Genomic DNA, 20,518 nt, shown 5'->3' on the forward strand with positions numbered 1-20,518 from the left:
AAACAGAGGAAGTGGTCATGTTGTACCTAGCTTATATTCGTAGCCTCATTCATAGCCTCATATCAATAAAAATGGGATCCCTGTAATATAATCTCTGCTTGTGCTTTGTGACTGTGCCCTATTGATTTACAGTATATCATGCTATCCTTTGTAGACATAGATGAGTGCAGCTCGGGCCAGGCCATGTGTGCCCATCGCTGTGTCAACACCCTGGGCTCTTTCAGCTGTGTGTGTAACCCTGGCTTTGAGCTGGGCGCTGACGGAAAACAGTGCTACCGTGAGTATACATGATCATTTACATTAGAGTCATTTAGCAGATGCTCTTCTTACCCAAAGTGACTTACATTCAGTAAATTCAACTAAAGCAGGCAAAATCACAGTTGTGTAATATCATGGTTAGGGCCAAAAAGAAGCCTGGGTCCCTCGTCGTAGGCTTATAACTAAGGTCAGGACTTTGTCCTGGTCAGGTGACATGATCAGGAAAATCTCCCTGACCCTAATTGCAGTATGTTCATGTGACGCTAACGTGTGGAAGATGGCTAATGTTTTGGTGTATTGCAAACGGATACTGTTGTTGGGTGCCAGCCTTAACTTGACTGGTTATATCCTCCTATTTGCAGGCATTGAGATGGAGATCGTGAACAGCTGTGAGAAGAACAACGGAGGATGCTCCCACCACTGTGAACACACCACCAACGGACCCCTCTGCTCCTGTAACCAAGCATACCAACTGGCTGAGGACAGGAAGACCTGTGTGGGTGAGTACTCTCTGTTGGGTCATCATTGTCAGAGCTTGTCAGAGTTTTTCCTGGTCAGGTCAAAAGGTAAGGAAAAACTCCTGGTTTAGTCATTCTCATTTAGTCCATTTCGTTCTTTAGTCTATGGCGAGTATAGAAGGAACAGATCAAATATGGGTCTTGTTAATTAAGCACCAAATACAGTGCCTTGCGAAAGTATTCGCCCCCCTTGAACTTTGCGACCTTTTGCCACATTTCAGGCTTCAAACATAAAGATATAAAACTGTATTTTTTTGTGAAGAATCAACAACAAGTGGGACACAATCATGAAGTGGAACGACATTTATTGGATATTTCAAACTTTTTTAACAAATCAAAAACTGAAAAATTGGGCGTGCAAAATTATTCAGCCCCCTTAAGTTAATACTTTGTAGCGCCACCTTTTGCTGCGATTACAGCTGTAAGTCGCTTGGGGTATGTCTCTATCAGTTTTGCACATCGAGAGACTGAATTTTTTCCCATTCCTCCTTGCAAAACAGCTCGAGCTCAGTGAGGTTGGATGGAGAGCATTTGTGAACAGCAGTTTTCAGTTCTTTCCACAGATTCTCGATTGGATTCAGGTCTGGACTTTGACTTGGCCATTCTAACACCTGGATATGTTTATTTTTGAACCATTCCATTGTAGATTTTGCTTTATGTTTTGGATCATTGTCTTGTTGGAAGACAAATCTCCGTCCCAGTCTCAGGTCTTTTGCAGACTCCATCAGGTTTTCTTCCAGAATGGTCCTGTATTTGGCTCCATCCATCTTCCCATCATTTTTAACCATCTTCCCTGTCCCTGCTGAAGAAAAGCAGGCCCAAACCATGATGCTGCCACCACCATGTTTGACAGTGGGGATGGTGTGTTCAGCTGTGTTGCTTTTACGCCAAACATAACGTTTTGCATTGTTGCCAAAAAGTTCAATTTTGGTTTCATCTGACCAGAGCACCTTCTTCCACATGTTTGGTGTGTCTCCCAGGTGGCTTGTGGCAAACTTTAAACAACACTTTTTATGGATATCTTTAAGAAATGTCTTTCTTCTTGCCACTCTTCCATAAAGGCCAGATTTGTGCAATATACGACTGATTGTTGTCCTATGGACAGAGTCTCCCACCTCAGCTGTAGATCTCTGCAGTTCATCCAGAGTGATCATGGGCCTCTTGGCTGCATCTCTGATCAGTCTTCTCCTTGTATGAGCTGAAAGTTTAGAGGGACGGCCAGGTCTTGGTAGATTTGCAGTGGTCTGATACTCCTTCCATTTCAATATTATCGCTTGCACAGTGCTCCTTGGGATGTTTAAAGCTTGGGAAATCTTTTTGTATCCAAATCCGGCTTTAAACTTCTTCACAACAGTATCTCGGACCTGCCTGGTGTGTTCCTTGTTCTTCATGATGCTCTCTGCGCTTTTAACGGACCTCTGAGACTATCACAGTGCAGGTGCATTTATACAGAGACTTGATTACACACAGGTGGATTGTATTTATCATCATTAGTCATTTAGGTCAACATTGGATCATTCAGAGATCCTCACTGAACTTCTGGAGAGAGTTTGCTGCACTGAAAGTAAAGGGGCTGAATAATTTTGCACGCCCAATTTTTCAGTTTTTGATTTGTTAAAAAAGTTTGAAATATCCAATAAATGTCGTTCCACTTCATGATTGTGTCCCACTTGTTGTTGATTCTTCACAAAAAAATACAGTTTTATATCTTTATGTTTGAAGCCTGAAATGTGGCAAAAGGTCGCAAAGTTCAAGGGGGCCGAATACTTTCGCAAGGCACTCACTGTATATACAGTACCAGTCAAAAGTTTGGACACACCCACTCACACAAAGGTTTTTCTTTATTTTCACTATTTTCCACATTGTAGAATAATAGTGAAGACATCAAAACTATAAAATAACACATATGGAATCATGTAGTAACCAAAAAAGTGTTTAACAAATTCTTCAAAGTAACCACCTTCTGCCTTGATGACACCTTTGCACACTCTTGGCATTCTCTCAATCAACAGGTGTGCCCTGTTAAAAGTTCATTTGTGGAATTTATTTCCTTCTTATACATTTGAGCTGTGATGTGTTGTGACAAGGTAGGGTTGGTATACAGAAGACAGCTCAAAGTCCATATTATGGCAAGAACAGCTCAAATAAGCAGAGAGAAACGACAGTCCATCATCCTCTACGGCAGGTATTCCCAAACTGGGGGACGCGCAATGCCGTCAGGGGTACGCCAAATAAAAATGTGATTAAAAAAAATATATTATTATACAATTATTCATGTATTTTTTCTTCACATTTTCAAACAGTAGATTTATATTTTCCAACTGGGCTATACATTTGTGTGAGTTATTTTTCTCGCCTGAGTAGCCTCGTTCCGCTGCTAAAAATAAAATTAAACCATCTAGTGTTCAGCGAAATAACAACACAATGTTAAATACAGGTAGCCTGTATTTGACAAATAAGCCACGGGAGTTTTTTGAGTGAGAATAAAGACAACTTTCAAGTAGTAAGACATGTATAAAAGCAACAGATACCATTAATAAGAAGGGGCTAGAAGCGTCTTATATGGTAAGCTACCGAGTAGCTAGAACAGGCAAGCACCATACTATTGTGGAGGACTTCATTCTTCCTGCTGTCGCGGGTATGGCTGGGACGGACAATGCTCGGGGAAAAGGCCCACAAAACTATACAGACAATGCCTTCATCAAACAACACTGTTTCACGACACATCAGTGACATGGCAGAAGATGTTTTGAAACAATTACTGCTTTGCACACAAGCCAGTGAATTATATGCGTTACAGCTGGATGAGTCAACAGACTGGCAACGCTCCTGGTATATGTCCGTTACATTTATGGAGGGTCAATTAAGAAAGACATCCTCTTCTGCAAACCACTGGAAACCAGGACAACATGAGAGGATATTTTTTAGAGGTCGACCGATTATGATTTTTCAATGCCGATACCGATTATTGGAGGACCAAAAAAAGCTTATACTGATTAATCGGACGATTTTTATTTATTTATTCATTTGTAATAATGACAATTATAACAATACTGATTGAACACTTTTATTTCAACTTAATATAATACATCAATAAAATCAATTTAGCCTCAAATAAATAATGAAACATGTTCAATTTGGTTTAAATAATGCAAAAACAAAGTGTTGGAGAAGAAAGTAAAAGTGCAATATGTGCCATGTAAAAAAGCTAACGTTTAAGTTCCTTGCTCAGAACATGAGAACATATGAAAGCTGGTGGTTCCTTCAATATTCCCAGGTAAGAAGTTTTAGGTTGTAGTTATTATAGGAATTAAAGGACTATTTCTCTCTATACGATTTGTATTTCATATACCTTTGACTATTGGATGTTCTTATAGGCACTTTAATATTGCCAGTGCACCAGTATAGCTTCCGTCCCTCTCCTCGCCCCTACCTGGGCTCGAACCAGGAACATCGACAACAGCCACCCTCGAAGCGTCGTTACCTATCGCTCCACAAAAGCCGCGGCTCTTGCAGAGCAAGGGGAACAACTACTGCTGGCAAAAAGCTGCTGGCAAACGCACGAAAGTGCTGTTTGAACGAATGCTTACGAGCCTGCTGCTGCCTACCACCGCTCAGTCAGACTGCTCTATCAAATATCAAATTATAGACTTAGTTATAATATAATAACACACAGAAATACGAGCCTTAGGTCATTAATATGGTCAAATCCAGAAACTATCATTTTGAAAATAAAACGTTTATTCTTTCAGTGAAATACGGAACAGTTCTGTATTTTATCTAACGGGTGGCATCCATAAGTCTAAAAATTCCTGTTACATTGCATAACCTCAATGTTATGTCATAATTACGTAAAATTCTGGCAAATTAGTTCGCAACGAGCCAGGCGGCCCAAACTGTTGCATATATCCTGACTCTGCGTGCAATGAAAGCAAGAGAAGTGACACAATTTCCCTAGTTTATATTGCCTGCTAACCTGGATTTCTGTTAACTAAATATGCAGGTTTCAAAAAATATACTTCTGTGTATTGATTTTAAATAAGGCATTGATGTTTATGGTTAGGTACATTCGTGCAACGATTGGGCTTTTTTTGCAAATGGGCTTTTTTTAAGTCATCCCCGTTTGGCGAAGTTGGCTGTCTTTGTTAGGAAGAAATGGTCTTCACACAGTTCGCAACGAGCCAGGCAGCCCAAACTGCTGCATATACCCTGACTCTGTTGCACAGAACGCAAGAGAAGTGGCACAATTTCACTAGTTAAAAGAAATTCATGTTAGCAGGCAAAATTAACTAAATATGCAGGTTTAAAAATATACACTTGTGTATTGACTAAGTTGATGTTTATGGTTAGGTACACATTGGTGCAACGACAGTGCTTTTTTCGCGAATGGGCTTGTTAAATCACCCGTTTGGCGAAGTAGGCTATGATTCAATGATAAATTAACAGGCACCGCATCGATTATATGCTAGATAAACTAGTAATATCATCAACGTGCGGGACAAAATTGAAGCTACGATGAAGAAGTTGGAGCTCTTCTCTGTTTACATTTTACAAGGACAACACACAGGTCTTTCCATCATTGTATGATTTTTTTGTGTGCAAATGAACTCAAGCTTACGGACCATGTCAAATGTGATATAGCGAAGCACCTGAGTGAGCTGGGTGCGTAATTACGCAGGTACGACACAAACAACTAGATTCGTTATCCCTTTCATGCCCTGCCTCCAGTCCACTTACCAATATCTGAACAAGAGAGCCTCATCAAAATTGCAGCAAGCGGTTCTGTGAACATTTAATTTCATCAGAAGCCACTGCCAGATTTCTGGATAGGGCTGCACTCAGAGTATCCTGCCTTGGCAAATCGCGCTGTTAAGACACTGATGCCCTTTGCAACCGCGTACCTATGTGAGAGTGGATTCTCGGCCCTCACTAGCATGAAAACTAAAGACAGGCACAGACTGTGTGTGGAAAATGATTTAAGACTGAGACTCTCTCCAATACAACCCAACATTGCAGAGTTATGTGCATCCTTTCAAGCACACCCTTCTCATTAACCTGTGGTGAGTTATTCACAATTTTTTATGAACAATTAAGGTTGTAAAATGGCTAAATAAAGAGCAAAATTATTGATTATTATTCTATTATTATTTATGCCCTTGTCCTATAAGAGCTCTCTATTATTTCCCACGAGCCGTGTTGTGTTCAAAAACTCACACTCATTCTTATGTTTAATGAATGTATCGTATAGTGTAGTGTGTGTGTGGTAGGCTTTCAATGATGGCAAAAAAACAACATTTGAGAGTGCGCTGGCCCTGGTGCTAGAGGGGGTACGCAGCTGACCCTGGTGCTAGAGGGGTACGCAGCTGGAGGTTGAATGTTTGGGAACCACTGCTCTATGGGATTGCCAATAAGGAGAGTGATGGATTGCTGTATAAGATGACCTGGCCTCCACAATCACCTGACCTCAACCCAATTGAGATGATTTGGGATGAGTTGGACCACGGAGAGAAGGAAAAGCAGAATCTAAAATATATTTTGAATTGTTTAAAACTTTTTTGGTTACTATATGATTCCATATGTGTTATTTCATACTTTTAATCTCTTCACTACTATTCTACAATGTAGAAAATAGTAAAAATAAAGAAAAACCATTGAATGAGTAGGTGTGTCCAAACTTTTGACTGGTATTGTATATTTCTTCTGAAACAATTTCCGTTGCAAAATGTATTGAAATGTTTTCCGTTGCGTGCCCAAATGAACAATCATCTTTTGTTGTACCTCCCCAGACAGTGATGAGTGTGAGAGTGGGGAGGCGTGCTGCAGTCATTTCTGTAAGAACTACCCAGGGGGCTATGAGTGCAGCTGCAAGGCTGGCCACAGGCTCCACGCAGATGGCTGTGGCTGCAATGGTAAGAGGATAATACGTTGACCAGCATCCACTCATTATCTTGGTCCAAATTGACTCTGGATTGAGTTTACATTATTGTATAAGAGGTGACTGAATGTTAAGTATGGTCAGTATGAAATTCAACACAGTGATCTAGAGACTCTTGACAGCTTCTACCCCCAAGCGATAAGACTGCTGAACAATTCATCAAAGGCATCCATTTGACCGAGGCAGTCAACATTGATGATCGATCACAGAGAAGATGATTATGCATTGACAGTGTCTAATAACTCATTGTACTAGTTTTGATAATGCTAAAATTGAACACTTGTATAGTACCTTCTAAATATGCAAAGTACTTCCTATTGTTTTGTGGTCTTGTCAGATATTGATGAGTGCCTGGCAGAGAGTTCTGTCTGTGAACACTACTGTGTGAACACACTGGGGACCTACGAGTGTTTCTGCAGAATGGGTTTCCGTTTGGACAACGACCAGAGAGCCTGCATCTGTGAGTGATATTTGATCCTAATATTATACTGTACTATACTATGCTAAGTTATACTATACGATACTATCCTATGCTATACTCCACTGTACTTTACTATGCTATACTATACTAAGGGAAAGGGGAGACCTTGTCAGTTGTACAACTGAATGTCTTCAACTGAAATGTGTCTTCCTCATTTAACCCAACCCCTCTGATGCTTTGCTCTGCTATAATATACTATGATGTACGATACTATACTTTACTATACTATGCTGTAATTTCACAGTGAATTTATATGCATTGTTTTTAAACATGTGAAAGTAACTCTGAGAGACATTTGTGATGTTTTCCAACAGCAGGCTATAGTAATGTTAAAATCACCTTGAGCATTCAAATGAATGTAATGTAAATGATAGTATAGTATAGTACAGTATAATACAGTATAGTTTAGTATAGTATAATACAGTATATTACAGTACAAAATAGTAGAGTATAGTATAATATATTATAGTATAGCATAGTATAGTATAATACAGTTTAGTATAGTATAATAGTGTATAGTAGAATATAGTAGAGTATATTATAGTATAGCATAAAATAGTATAGTATAGTATAATATAGTATAATATATTATAGTATATTACAGTATAATTTCGTATAATATAGTATAATACAATATAGTATAATATAGAATAGTATAGTATAAAACAGTATAGTATAATATAGTATAGTGTAATACAGTATAGTATAATATAGTATAGTTAGATGTAATGTAAATGTGCTGAATGTGAAAGTGTTCTGAGTGTCTCCTCTCCATCTGTCTGTCTGTCTGTCCCAATGCAGCGCTGTACGACAGTGACCTGGATGACGATGAAGAGGAGGATGACCCAGAGGAGGATCTGGAAGTGCACCGGTTGCCAGATTTGCTGTTCCGACGCCCCCCTCAGCTCCTGCAGTACACTGCAGCCCTGCACTCACCCTATGGTGATGATGAGGAGGAAGAGGCACAGAGGGGGGAACTCACCCTGGTCAGCCACATAGGTAGCGAATCAGTGCTTACATACATGCCTGGTTGATGATCAACGTTGTCACACATATACTCTGTCTCAGACATTGGACCTACCTTATGTGGCAAAAATTGTAAATCATGCCATGGTTTTACAGGACTATGTGCGTGTGTGTCTCAGTGTGTCTAGATGATTCCTTTGGGGATGACTGTGGTGTGAGCTGTGCTGACTGTGAGAACGGAGCAGCGTGTGGGGCTGACAGAGACCGCTGTGAATGTACACCTGGATGGACTGGCGTCATCTGCAACGAGAGTAAGTCGCTCTCCTCTCCTCTCCACAACTTCTCTTATTATCACTGTAACCCTTGGAAATCATCAATCACCTGATAGAGTTTCAGTGTTATTCAGTGCATATTATTGAGCAGGCAGTTATTTGATTGGTTAGTCCTCAGGGTTAGGTATTTGAACCCAGATCTGGCCTGGAGAGTGGCCAAGTGCCCCATAGACAGAATACAGCCCCCAGGCCGGGGATGTCCACTGTCAAACACTGTTAGAAAGAGACCAGAAGCCATTGTTTCACAACCAAACATGATTAATGAGTGTCTTTGAGCTGGACCTGAACCAGGGATATAATTATGTTTGGAATTGTGGAGCCACGTAGGGATAAATCCATTACAATCAGTCATTGTTATACATTTAAACATGCTCCTTTGGGCTAGTGTTCAAATTCACACCAAGAAGAGTTAGGTTATGATGAGGCCATTTTCCCTGACCAGTGGGGAAGATTGAAAACATAGCAGAGAACGGCCATTTCTGTCATCTCATTAGGTTTTAATCGTTAGCTTGGGAAGAAGACAACTACCACGTGGAGAAGAGAATATTATTATACACTGATCTGTGCAAAATATTAAGAACACCTTCCTGCTATTGAGTTGCACCCAGAACAGCCTCAAGGGTTTATTGCGTTCAGTTTTGCAACTGACTAGGTATCCCCTTCGCTATGTCATGGAAAGAGCTGGTGTTCATAATGCACACTATGTAGACATGCTATTGCATTTTGCATGACAGCATGTGTTAGATATGGAAGGCAGTGCTGTGTTTGCCTGGATACAGTGTAACCAGAGAGGAATAGAAGTAAAGTACAAATCTTTATACCAAAAATATTCAGTTTTCTCAGAACGTGTTATGTACTGATTTTGCACTAGCCTAGCTTGCCACATTGCCACGTGGCTACAAACATGACTCATTTCTAACTGACACATTTTCCCCTGAGGTTCATCAACTAGTTGTGCAGAAGAAGTGTGACATGGAATGTTGACTGGCTTTTACTGAACCCATTTAGAAGGTCCAGCTGGGTTGTGTGGTCATTTCTATACAAACCGTGTGGGATTAATGTGGGAAGCGCAAAAAGCTAAGAAAGACCCTCATGTGAAGAAGATAATATGAAAGACAAGTGATAGAATGTCTCTCTCTCTCTCCCCTCTCTCCCCTCCCAGCTTGTCCTGTAGGGACCTATGGACAGGCCTGTAACAGCCTGTGTCGGTGCCAGAATGGGGGCTCCTGTGAACCAGTGACCGGGAGGTGTGTTTGCCCACCAGGGGTGCAGGGCCAGCTCTGTGAGGACGGTAGGGACTGACACACACACACACACATGCACACGCACGCACACACACACAAACACACGCACGGACCAGGCTACATGCTGGAAGGGCAAAATCTGGTCTAACCACATGTGCAACTCTTCTGTGTCTTGTTGACAGGTTGCCCACAAGGATACTTTGGGAAACACTGTAGGCGGAGGTGTAACTGCCCCAACAACGGGCGCTGCCACCGTCTCTATGGAGCCTGCCTGTGTGCCCCGGGGCTGTATGGGCGCTTCTGCCACCTGCGTGAGTACCCGTATCCTCTAGACTACAGTACCCAGCAGCCACCACGACTGACATCTTAATGTAGCACAGGAGTGTTCTTCTGCCCTCTGGAGCTTTTGTTCCAGCCTGATTCAGCTAATAAACTAAACAGTTCAGTTGAATCAGGTATCTTAGTACTGGTCTGGAACAAAAGCCTGCACTGCCTGTGTCTCTTGGACCAGATTGTAGGAACACTGCAGTAGTGACGGATGAAGAAAATTATGTTAATTCCCTTTCTGTAGCTTGGTCCCTGATCCTAGAGATGTACTGACAGTACCTTCCCTTCTCCAGCGTGTCCCAGGTGGACCTATGGTGTCGGCTGCTCTGAGGAGTGTGACTGTGTTCTGGACCATTCCCTGGGCTGCCATCCCAAGAACGGGACCTGTCTGTGCAAACCTGGCCACCATGGCTCTCAGTGTCAGCAAGGTTAGCTGTTCTGGCTCAGACAATACAGTACACAGATATTGAGGTTATTGAAAAAGAAAAATGACATTGTTTCATGGTTGTCTGGATGATAGTGAAGCTCCTCTTCTGTGTTTATGGATGTGTGCACGTGTGTGTGTGTCTGTGTGCACGTGTGTGCGTGTCTGTGTGTACGTGTGTGTGTGTCTGGGTGTACGTGTGTGTGTGTGCGTGCGTGTGTTTCTCTCCAGAGTGTGATCCAGGGTTCTATGGTAGTGGCTGTGGGCATCAGTGTGACTGTCCAGGTGGGGCGACCTGTGACCCTAGGAGTGGAGAGTGCACCTGGAGGTGTCCTGCAGGGCTCCATGGGAACCTGTGTCAGCTGGGTGAGCCAACCCCCTTGTGGAGGAGACTCCCAAACCACAATGCATGTAGCTAGGGACAGGAGTGTTTCCTGGTCCGTTCAGGAACAACTCCTGACCTTACATTCAGAGAGAGCGACGTTGTACTGTTCCCTCATGAATGTGGAAATATGAATGGGAGTGTGTGAGTGCCTGCGTGCGTATGCGTACGTGTGTGTGTGTTAGTTTCAATAGGCTTCAATAGTGTTCCTCTTCTGGCAGCTCTACAGACCAGTGGAACGTTTCAGTAGCGTTAGTCTCTCCTATGGTCCAGAGATATTAAAGAACGAGCTCTGTTTAAATCATGACTCTGTCTCCCTATAGACCGGACAAGATAACATGGAGGGGTTATTTTAGAGCTAATGCATTGTCCAGACCTCCATGAGGTTCCCTTTTATTAAAGCAAACAAATCATCCATCTCTTTATGGTTTTGTTTAGCTTTGAATTGACACCAGGTTGTGAAAGCGGGCCATGCAACATCAGTCCGCTTTGAGATGGCCTTGCTACTGCACACGATCCCAGCGAGGGAGATACACAGGAAATGAAAAAGGTTTGTGTAACCCTTTCTCTCTGTCTCTCTCTCCCTCCATCATTCCGTCCTCTGTGTATCTGTATGTAGCCTGCAGTGCTGGTCAGTTCGGGGAGAACTGCCTCCGGACCTGTGTGTGTGGAGGAGCACCCTGTGACCCCATGACAGGAGAGTGTATCTGCCCTGTTGGGAAGACAGGAAAGGCCTGTCAACAAGGTAGTTATAATGCTTCATAACTCAGTATTTAATACCTGTATTACTGTTAAATGTATCATTACTCATTATCATACTGTATTTATCTTTCACTTAAATATCATGCCGTTCCTTCCATATTGTCCCTCGCTGTTTTTCAAATCTGGGGTGAGAATCTAAATTCAAACAGTACAGTAGTATTGGAAGACATCGGTCCACCAATCAGACCTGCTCTTCATCTGCTCTTAAACCAATGACCTGAAGTCAGTTAGACCATGTGGTGTTGATGGTCATACATCTCAATTAGGGCTTATCCTGACCAAATGAACTGACCACCAAAACTGCTCTATAACTGGTCAATAGCTATAGCCCTGAATTTCCCCTCCCCCCTGCCCGTAGACTGCCCAGAGGGATTATGGGGGATGAAGTGCCAGTTCCCATGTAGAGCGTGTGAGAACGGCGCTTCCTGCAACACGCAGACAGGAGTCTGTGACTGCAACCCTGGGTACACAGAACAACTCTGCCAGACTGGTGAGTGAAATAAATAAACGGCAGCAGTCTGCAGTCCTGCTAAAGTGAGGGGAAAGGAAAGAGAGAGACTGTGAGAGAGAAAGACCTTATGATATACTGTGTTATATTTCACCCTGACTATTTCTCTGCTTCACAGTGTGTCCACCAGGGTCCTATGGGCCAGGCTGTATGAGTGCCTGTGTCTGTCATCCTGATGCCAGCTGTGACCCTGTCACTGGACACTGTACATGTCCCCCGGGTCGAACAGGACACGGCTGCACTACGCGTAAGCACCACTATCACACATACACACAGGCAGGTGCACGCCCACACACACAAATGCACACACAGAGGTTGGTAAAGAAAACGACATGTTGTGCGTGCGTGTGTGCGTGTCTCCACAGCCTGTGAGGAGGGGTCCTGGGGCTCTGAGTGCTCCAACAGGTGCCGTTGTGCAGACCGAGCCCTGAGTTGTGATGCAGTGACTGGACGCTGTGTGTGTGAAGCTGGTTTCACTGGAGACCACTGTGAACAGAGTAAGACATTTCTTTGGAAATACTGCCATCTTTAGGTAATACACTGTAGCACATCTTTGGACCAGATCTGGCTCAAGCAAGTGTTCTACAGATGAAGAATCTTCATTTGATCACTCTTTTGTTGATGAGAATTTTCCTGCACCACAGGAAATGCAGATGAGCTTTGTGATTTACATAAATTCACTGAAAACCTACGCTAACACACATTAATAGTATTACACTTTTCTTGTAGAATACTTTTGGCCAGCTAATAGCCTAACTATCGAACACGCAAAATGATGGACTACACGTTAATATCCTGTTGCTGCAGGATTATTTGTGCTGTGACAAAACACATGCCCTTAAAGCAGCAAATGCCTATATATTTTGGCTAGTAATATCTCTGTCTGATGTTGTCCATGTGTCTCTCCCCTGTTCCCACAGTGTGTGTGGAGGGCAGCTATGGTTGGGGCTGTGCCCTGGACTGTCAGTGTCAGCACGGGGCTCTGTGTGACCATGTGAGTGGAGCCTGCACCTGCTCCTCTGGATGGACCGGAACCTTCTGTGAGAAAAGTAAGACTTGTGAATAAAGTGCACTACATTTAATCACCTATTACTAATACTCTATGGGTAACCTTTTATTTTACGTCCTGGTATTTAGCAGGTAGTTACTTTGGAATTGTTAAAATGGCAATTAACTCATAATAGCATATTCCTTACATTTTAGTTTCTTTGAGATTCATTGAGACAAGTGTAGGTTTGTACACTTTAATTATTTGAGGTAAGTACCAGAAACTATCCATTGTCACCAAATAGCAAGGTGGACTAGGGGTTAAGAGTGTTGGGCCAGTAACCACATTTTATCTCTCTAAAATAAAATGATCTTGCAATATATTTTGAACAAAATAATGTCTGTCTTTTCACTAGCCCATGTCATGGTAATATACCAAATCATGTCTGTCTTTTCACTAGCCCATGTCATGGTAAGATACCAAATTATGTCTGTCTTTTCACTAGCCCATGTCATGGTAAGATACCAAATCATGTCTGTCTTTTCACTAGCCCATGTCATGGTAAGATACCAAATCATGTCTGTCTTTTCACTAGCCCATGTCATGGTAAGATGCCAAATCATGTCTGTCTTTTCACTAGCCCATGTCATGGTAAGATACCAAATCATGTCTGTCTTTTCACTAGCCCATGTCATGGTAAGATACCAAATCATGTCTGTCTTTTCACTAGCCCATGTCATGGTAAGATGCCAAATCATGTCTGTCTTTTCACTAGCCCATGTCATGGTAAGATACCAAATCATGTCTGTCTTTTCACTAGCCCATGTCATGGTAAGATACCAAATCATGTCTGTCTTTTCACTAGCCCATGTCATGGTAAGATATAAAAACAACAGCTCTATCTCTTTCACAATATGCATTTTTAATTAAAGTTGACTCAACAAAATTTTAGAAAATGTAAATATCGCATTTTGGAATCAAACCCTTCATTTATAGGGTGGCAGGTTGCCTAATGGTTAAGAACATTGGGCCGGTAATCGAAAGGTTGCTAGTTTGAATCCCGATTAGACTAGGTGAAAAATCTTCCAATGTACCCTTGAGCAAGGCACTTAACCCTAATTGCTCTGGATAAGTGCGTCAGTTAAATGACCTTATACCAGGCGGTAACCCCTCTCTTATGGTCTCTTCTATTGGTCTAGTAATGAAAGGTCTAGTAGGGAAGTCACTCAGAATTACAGGTCTGTGACTGGCGTAACAATAGACAGCTATATAACAGACAGGGGCGCCACCAGGGATTTTGGGCCCTGTGAAAAGATATCACATTGGGCCCCACCACCACAGGCCATGCCAACCCTGCGCAATTGCTGTAACCACACACCTCCAGAACCCAATAGAACCATTCAAAGCTTTAAATAACGCGACCTTTGCAGGCTTGCAACTCTCTTGTAGTCCAATATTTACTGTACGATATTTACTGACAGTGAGCTGTGAAAATATAACACTGTGTGGACATGCACGCAACATTCTGCATACAGTGGAATTCACTATTTGATGCAAGACTGATACCCTCTATAAGAAATGTGCTGAAGGGCATCTTTTACAGTCGAAATGTCATTTTAATGGTAAAATTCTTGAATGGAAAATTCTCTTAACATGAATGAATAACTTAAAATAAATATAACTTAAAAATACATTAACCTCTTCAATTAAAATAAACTAACATTATCATCTAAAGATGGGGCTAAAAACAAATCTGCTGCTGATTTTATTATTTTGTTGTTTGTTATATCATTCTATAGAATTCTACTAAATAATCAAATCAGCAGCAGATTTTTAAGTATGCATACCAACTAGAAAATAAGCAGCTGTAAAAGTGGAAATGGAAAATGGAAGAAAATAAATAGAAATGGAATGAGCAAGAGGAAAGGTCAAGAGGTCACCAAATCACTAGGTTTCTTCCTCTTGGGGTCTTGACTAGTTTACAATTGGCTCGTTCATCCCCCTCCTCTCCCCTGTAACTATTCCCCAGGTCGTTAATGCAAATGAGAACGTGTTCTCAGTCAACTTACCTGGTAAAATAATGGATAAATAAAATAAAAAATAAATGATTGTGAACTACAAATTTTATAGCAATCCAGCCATTACTTTGAGATATATCTTGTTCTCAGTCTGTTCTCAGCCTGTGGGCATCATGCGTGTAGTGATCCAATATCCATAGCCATGCCATTTAACAGTTATCACTGACCCTTGCTCAGCCTTACTCACCAAGAGCCCAGCGCTGAGCCTTCTTGCTAGCAAAGTCATTGATCAGCTTGTTTCTCAACATCCTCACTTTGTCTGTCTCTTTCTGTGCACCTTCTCTCATTTGCTCCATCCTCATCATCTGCATTGGTACTGCCGGCACTGTCTTTCACCTCTTCCTCCACTTCCACCCTGACAAAACTGTATCACTTGAAGAGGGTCCTGGCTCTGTAGAGTGTACATGACGCATATGATAATATATCCTATAATATAATACCATTTTTAATAACATCATAACCAACATTTCAGTTACTATCATTTCGTTGACTTAATTTAACTGCATGCACCACGGAAAAAATGTAATACACTGAATCCTGCAGAATATTGACCAAAATTACCTGCAGTTGCATATCAACACCACTAGATGTCAGAAAATGACCACATTTCAGTCTGCATCAAAGCCATGGAGACATACCTTGGCCATATGATTTGAAGGTATTATTTTAACATTGGCTGTCACTTATACAGACTGAGTCACTCAATGCTTCGAACTGTCCAGCATTCAATATAGACTATAGGCTGATTTTGTTTCATATAATGATCATTATGTGGAAAATTTTAATTGTCATTGAAAATAATTTAATAATTTACATTTTTCATAATAATAGAAAAATTAATTCCCACGGACCCCTGCAATTATGCCAAGTGACATGTCATTCAACACAATGCTGCTCACCTCCTTCAGCTGGGAGTAGGGCTGGTTCAGGGGTATGAGGATGGGGTGACAGGGCTGCTGAGCCTGAAGCTGCATCTGTTGGGCCTGGCACCAGGCAGAGGCAGGTACAACTGATTTAGTATGAATAGCTTGCTAAAAGTTTGCCTGCATTGATTAAATGTTGGCTAAAAGAGGAGCGAAATGTAAACACTCAGCATTTTATGTGAAGATATTAAGTAACTAATGTTAGGGGATCAAAAGTAGCCTATTTCACTACGGACTAAACTACCAGGTTAATTTCCACCACTCGCGGACTACACACACCTTCCTTTGTGAAACATTGGGTGACATTCTGTTGCCCTTCCTTTTCTCTCTCCTGTCTTTCTTTTCTTTCTTTTTGTTTTTGGAAACCAGATTTTTCTTTAGGAAGCTGAGACATGATGCTCCACCGGCACCCCTTACTCGCAATTGACTGCTAGCAAGTACCGTTCACGGCTGTGTTGGGGGCAGGACCGAACCATTTCATGTAAATGGGGGAGGGGAGGGGGGGGGGGGGGCTCTCTGGATGTTTACTTTTTGCCAAAAACAAGGAAAGAAAAAGAAACCGTTCGTTTTATTAGGTCATTTTAAATAAAATATTATATTAATGATGATAGGTGAATAATTTAATATTGAACCATTTTTACCTAATGTTCTAATAGATTTTTAGGGCCCCTGACAGTCACAGGCCCTTAGAATCATCTTAACGCCCCTAATAACATATCTCTACACCGAGAAAAAATTGACAATGAATCTGCTGTCAAGCTGTCCAAGGTGCTTTGATTAAAAATCAGTAGGTTATAAACTCCTGTTGTGGGACTATTGTATTGGTCTAGTTTTTTGCTGTTCTAGCTGCTATAAGTACTCTTTAATGATTAAGATTTGACTGGGTTTTTTGAGATCATCACACTCTCTTCTCTAGAATCTGTGTAACTGCTCACTGCGGTTGACTTTTTCAGTAAAAACTTTTCCAGTGAAAAGTCCTATGTTAGACTCTGGAGGGCGCTGGTCCCTGTGCAGTCTCACACACACAGTCCAATTACAGTAAAACAAGGCCAACGATGTGTGAATATCCCAGAGTAGCTGGTCTCAAGCTTGACTAGCTAATTGATTTGATTTTGATTAGGCTTTGACTGAAACGGTCTAAAGTAAATTTGTGGTGTAAGATTAAGTTACCAGTGCTGTAAAATATAGCCGGCTTCATGCGTGAATCACAGTCATGTCACATTATATCATAAGATACATTAACACACACCCTTCTGACCTGCAGGATTTAAAATTCCTAGCCATAACAAGCCAATGGTTTCCAACATAGACATCATAGACATCAGCCTCAATGGAAATGACCATGGAAACTCAAATATATATATTTCTCTCTCTCTCTCTCTCTCTCTCTCTCTCTCTCTCTCTCTCTCTCTCTCTCTCTCTCTCTCTCTCTCTTTCTCTCTCTTTCTCTCTCTCTCTCTGTCTCTGTCTCCCACTGTTCTGTTTCTAAAGTATCCCACCCCTTAAATAAGGTGTCTAGTTTCCCCATATTGGGGGCCTCTTCCTTTAAGGGCAGTCAGGAAGTGATTTCTACTAGTCAGCGAGGGCCAGAGTTTCCCCTTCCATGTGTCTGTCTGTCTGGCTGTGTGGTCTCCTGCCTTGGTTTATAGGCTAACTAGGCTGACAGGACACAGCGCTTTAACACACAGGCTGGGATCTGGAAATGATCCTCATTACTTCCTTAAAGGGGCAATCAGGGATTGGTACATCCATTTTTGAACATTCGAATGAATGACATATAGCCATTGATTCTTAAAGAATATAACTCATAAATGCCTCATGAGCTTAGTTCAACTCTCTTACCCCTGTCAATATGAGTTTGTTTCACTCCGTTGTTTCTAAAAACCACACATCAAACATGGTTAAAACTATAATTTTGATCTATGGATGACCAGTCCTTACATCCATGAATTTGCGAGTCGTTACATTTCTCCAACCCTCAGCTGTTTACCCAAAATAAGTGGTTGTGCCAGTTTGTTGTTTTTCAAATCCCAGATTGCTCCTTTAAAGAGCTAATTTAATCAGCGATGTAGCTAGCAGCACACTGGTGGCTGATGGAGTCTGAGGACTCCCAGTACTGAGGCACAGCAGACAATTTAAACCTTCCATCCACAGTTGAAATAGCAAGCCAGGCCAGGCCAATCTCAATTGACACTTCACTCTGGGATTAAGTGGAAACCAATCGCTCTCTTCTTGTGGAAAGGATTGGCTATGGCGTTTGGTAGCCTCAAACCAGCATCCCAAAATCTATCTATGTATTTTAAATGTGTATGTAAAGGAGAATTCAGAAAAAAAAAAATTTACCCCTTCAAATTAAGAATAGTAAATTAACCCATTTAGATAATTTTAAGATTTGGTTGATCTCCAATGTAAACTAAGTACATTTTGTAAATTGATAAAGATAATTGATAACCCTATAACTGTGTTGGCTGAAGATTACATAGGTTACTAAATTACTAGAGGTCTGCTGGTCAGAAAAAGTGGGCTGTGGTGAATGTCATGGTGAAATGTACCTCTTCCTCTACTCACACCCCGGCATCAAACATGGCATCAGTCTGGCATCTCTGCATCTCTGCCAGCAGCTCAAGGTCTAGAGACAATCAGAGCCATCTGACCAGATGTTGACTAAATACCACCAGTACTGTGCCACCATCATAGAATGAAAAAGTACACTGTATCTCTATGGCCACTACCACCACACACACACACACACACACACACACACACACAGCACCCCAGACACACAGCACCCCAGACACACAGCACCCCAGACACACAGCACTCCAGACACACAGTACCCCAGACACACAGCACCTGAGACACACAGCACCCCAGACACACAGTACCCCAGACACACAGCACCCCAGACACACAGCACCGTAGACACACAGCACCGTAGACACACAGCACCACAGACACACAGTACCCCAGACACACAGCACCTTAAACACACAGTACCTTAGATACACAGTACCTTAGACACACAGCACCCCAGACACACAGTACCACAGACACACAGTACCTTAGACACACAGCACCCCAGACACACAGCACCGTAGACACACAGCACCGTAGACACACAGCACTGTAGACACACAGCACCCCAGACAAACAGCACCGTAGACACACAGCACCACAGACACATAGTACACCAGACACACAGCACTGCAGACACACAGTACCCCAGACACACAGTACCCCAGACACACAGCACCCCAGACACACAGTACCACAGACACACAGCACCCCAGACTCACAGCACTGCAGACACACAGTACCTTAGACACACAGCACCCCAGACACACAGCACCCCAGACACACAGCACCCCAGACCCACTGCACCCCAGACACACAGTACCCCAGACCCACTGCACCCCAGACACACAGCACCGTTGACACACAGTACCCCAGACCCACTGCACCCCAGACCCACTGCACCCCAGACAAACAGCACCGTAGACACACAGCACCGTAGACACACATCACCCCAGACACACAGTACCCCAGACACACAGCACCCCAGACACACAGCACCCCAGACACACAGCACCGTAGACACACAGCACCACAGACACACAGTACCCCAGACACACAGCACCTTAGACACACAGTACCTTAGACACACAGCACCCCAGACACACAGTACCACAGACACACAGTACCCCAGACACACAGCACCCCAGACACAAAGCACCGTAGACACACCGCACCGTAGACACACAGCACTGTAGACACACAGCGCTGTAGACACACAGCACCACAGACACACAGCACCACAGACACACAGTACCCCAGACACACAGCATTGCAGACACACAGTACCTTAGACACACAGCACCCCAGACACACAGTACCTTAGACACACAGCACCACAGACACACAGCACCCCAGATCCACAGCACCCCAGACCCACAGCACCCCAGACCCACTGCACCCCAGACACACAGCACCCCAGACACACTGCACCCCAGACACACAGCACCGTTGACACACAGCACCGTAGACACACAGCACTGTAGACACACAGCACCGTAGACACACAGCACCCCAGACACACAGCACCCCAGACACACTGCACCACAGACACACAGCACCGTAGACACACAGCACCCCAGACCCACAGCACCCCAGACCCACTGCACCCCAGACACACAGCACCCCAGACACACTGCACCCCAGACACACAGCACCGTTGACACACAGCACCGTAGACACACAGCACCGTAGACACACAGCACCGTAGACACACAGCACCCCAGACACACAGCACCACAGAGACAGCACCACAGAAACACAGCACCAGAGAGACAGCTCCACAGAGACAGCACCAGGGTTGTACTGCTGCCTCAGTAA

At 42.9% G+C, this 20,518-nt stretch overlaps 2 protein-coding genes across 2 annotated transcripts in view; one reads left to right on the plus strand and one right to left on the minus strand.

The window, feature by feature from the left end:
* Nucleotides 1–20,518, minus strand: part of LOC139382327 (alpha-2-macroglobulin-like) — a 563,422-nt gene that overhangs the window by 165,418 nt on the left and 377,486 nt on the right. The gene's annotated exons all lie outside the window — the stretch shown is intronic.
* LOC139382324 (multiple epidermal growth factor-like domains protein 6) overlaps nucleotides 1–20,518 on the plus strand; it is a 90,432-nt gene that overhangs the window by 43,152 nt on the left and 26,762 nt on the right. Inside the window, exons 9-23 of the mRNA XM_071126252.1 lie at nucleotides 155–277; nucleotides 621–758; nucleotides 6,563–6,685; nucleotides 7,049–7,171; nucleotides 7,994–8,191; nucleotides 8,338–8,469; nucleotides 9,653–9,781; nucleotides 9,917–10,045; nucleotides 10,355–10,489; nucleotides 10,717–10,851; nucleotides 11,487–11,612; nucleotides 11,988–12,119; nucleotides 12,256–12,384; nucleotides 12,503–12,634; nucleotides 13,058–13,186. Coding sequence (XP_070982353.1) covers nucleotides 155–277; nucleotides 621–758; nucleotides 6,563–6,685; nucleotides 7,049–7,171; nucleotides 7,994–8,191; nucleotides 8,338–8,469; nucleotides 9,653–9,781; nucleotides 9,917–10,045; nucleotides 10,355–10,489; nucleotides 10,717–10,851; nucleotides 11,487–11,612; nucleotides 11,988–12,119; nucleotides 12,256–12,384; nucleotides 12,503–12,634; nucleotides 13,058–13,186 — 2,013 coding nt within the window. The remainder of the gene's footprint in view (nucleotides 1–154; nucleotides 278–620; nucleotides 759–6,562; nucleotides 6,686–7,048; nucleotides 7,172–7,993; nucleotides 8,192–8,337; nucleotides 8,470–9,652; nucleotides 9,782–9,916; nucleotides 10,046–10,354; nucleotides 10,490–10,716; nucleotides 10,852–11,486; nucleotides 11,613–11,987; nucleotides 12,120–12,255; nucleotides 12,385–12,502; nucleotides 12,635–13,057; nucleotides 13,187–20,518) is intronic.

This window comes from Oncorhynchus clarkii, chromosome 24, assembly GCF_045791955.1.
Source record: "Oncorhynchus clarkii lewisi isolate Uvic-CL-2024 chromosome 24, UVic_Ocla_1.0, whole genome shotgun sequence".
NCBI lineage: Eukaryota > Metazoa > Chordata > Actinopteri > Salmoniformes > Salmonidae > Oncorhynchus > Oncorhynchus clarkii.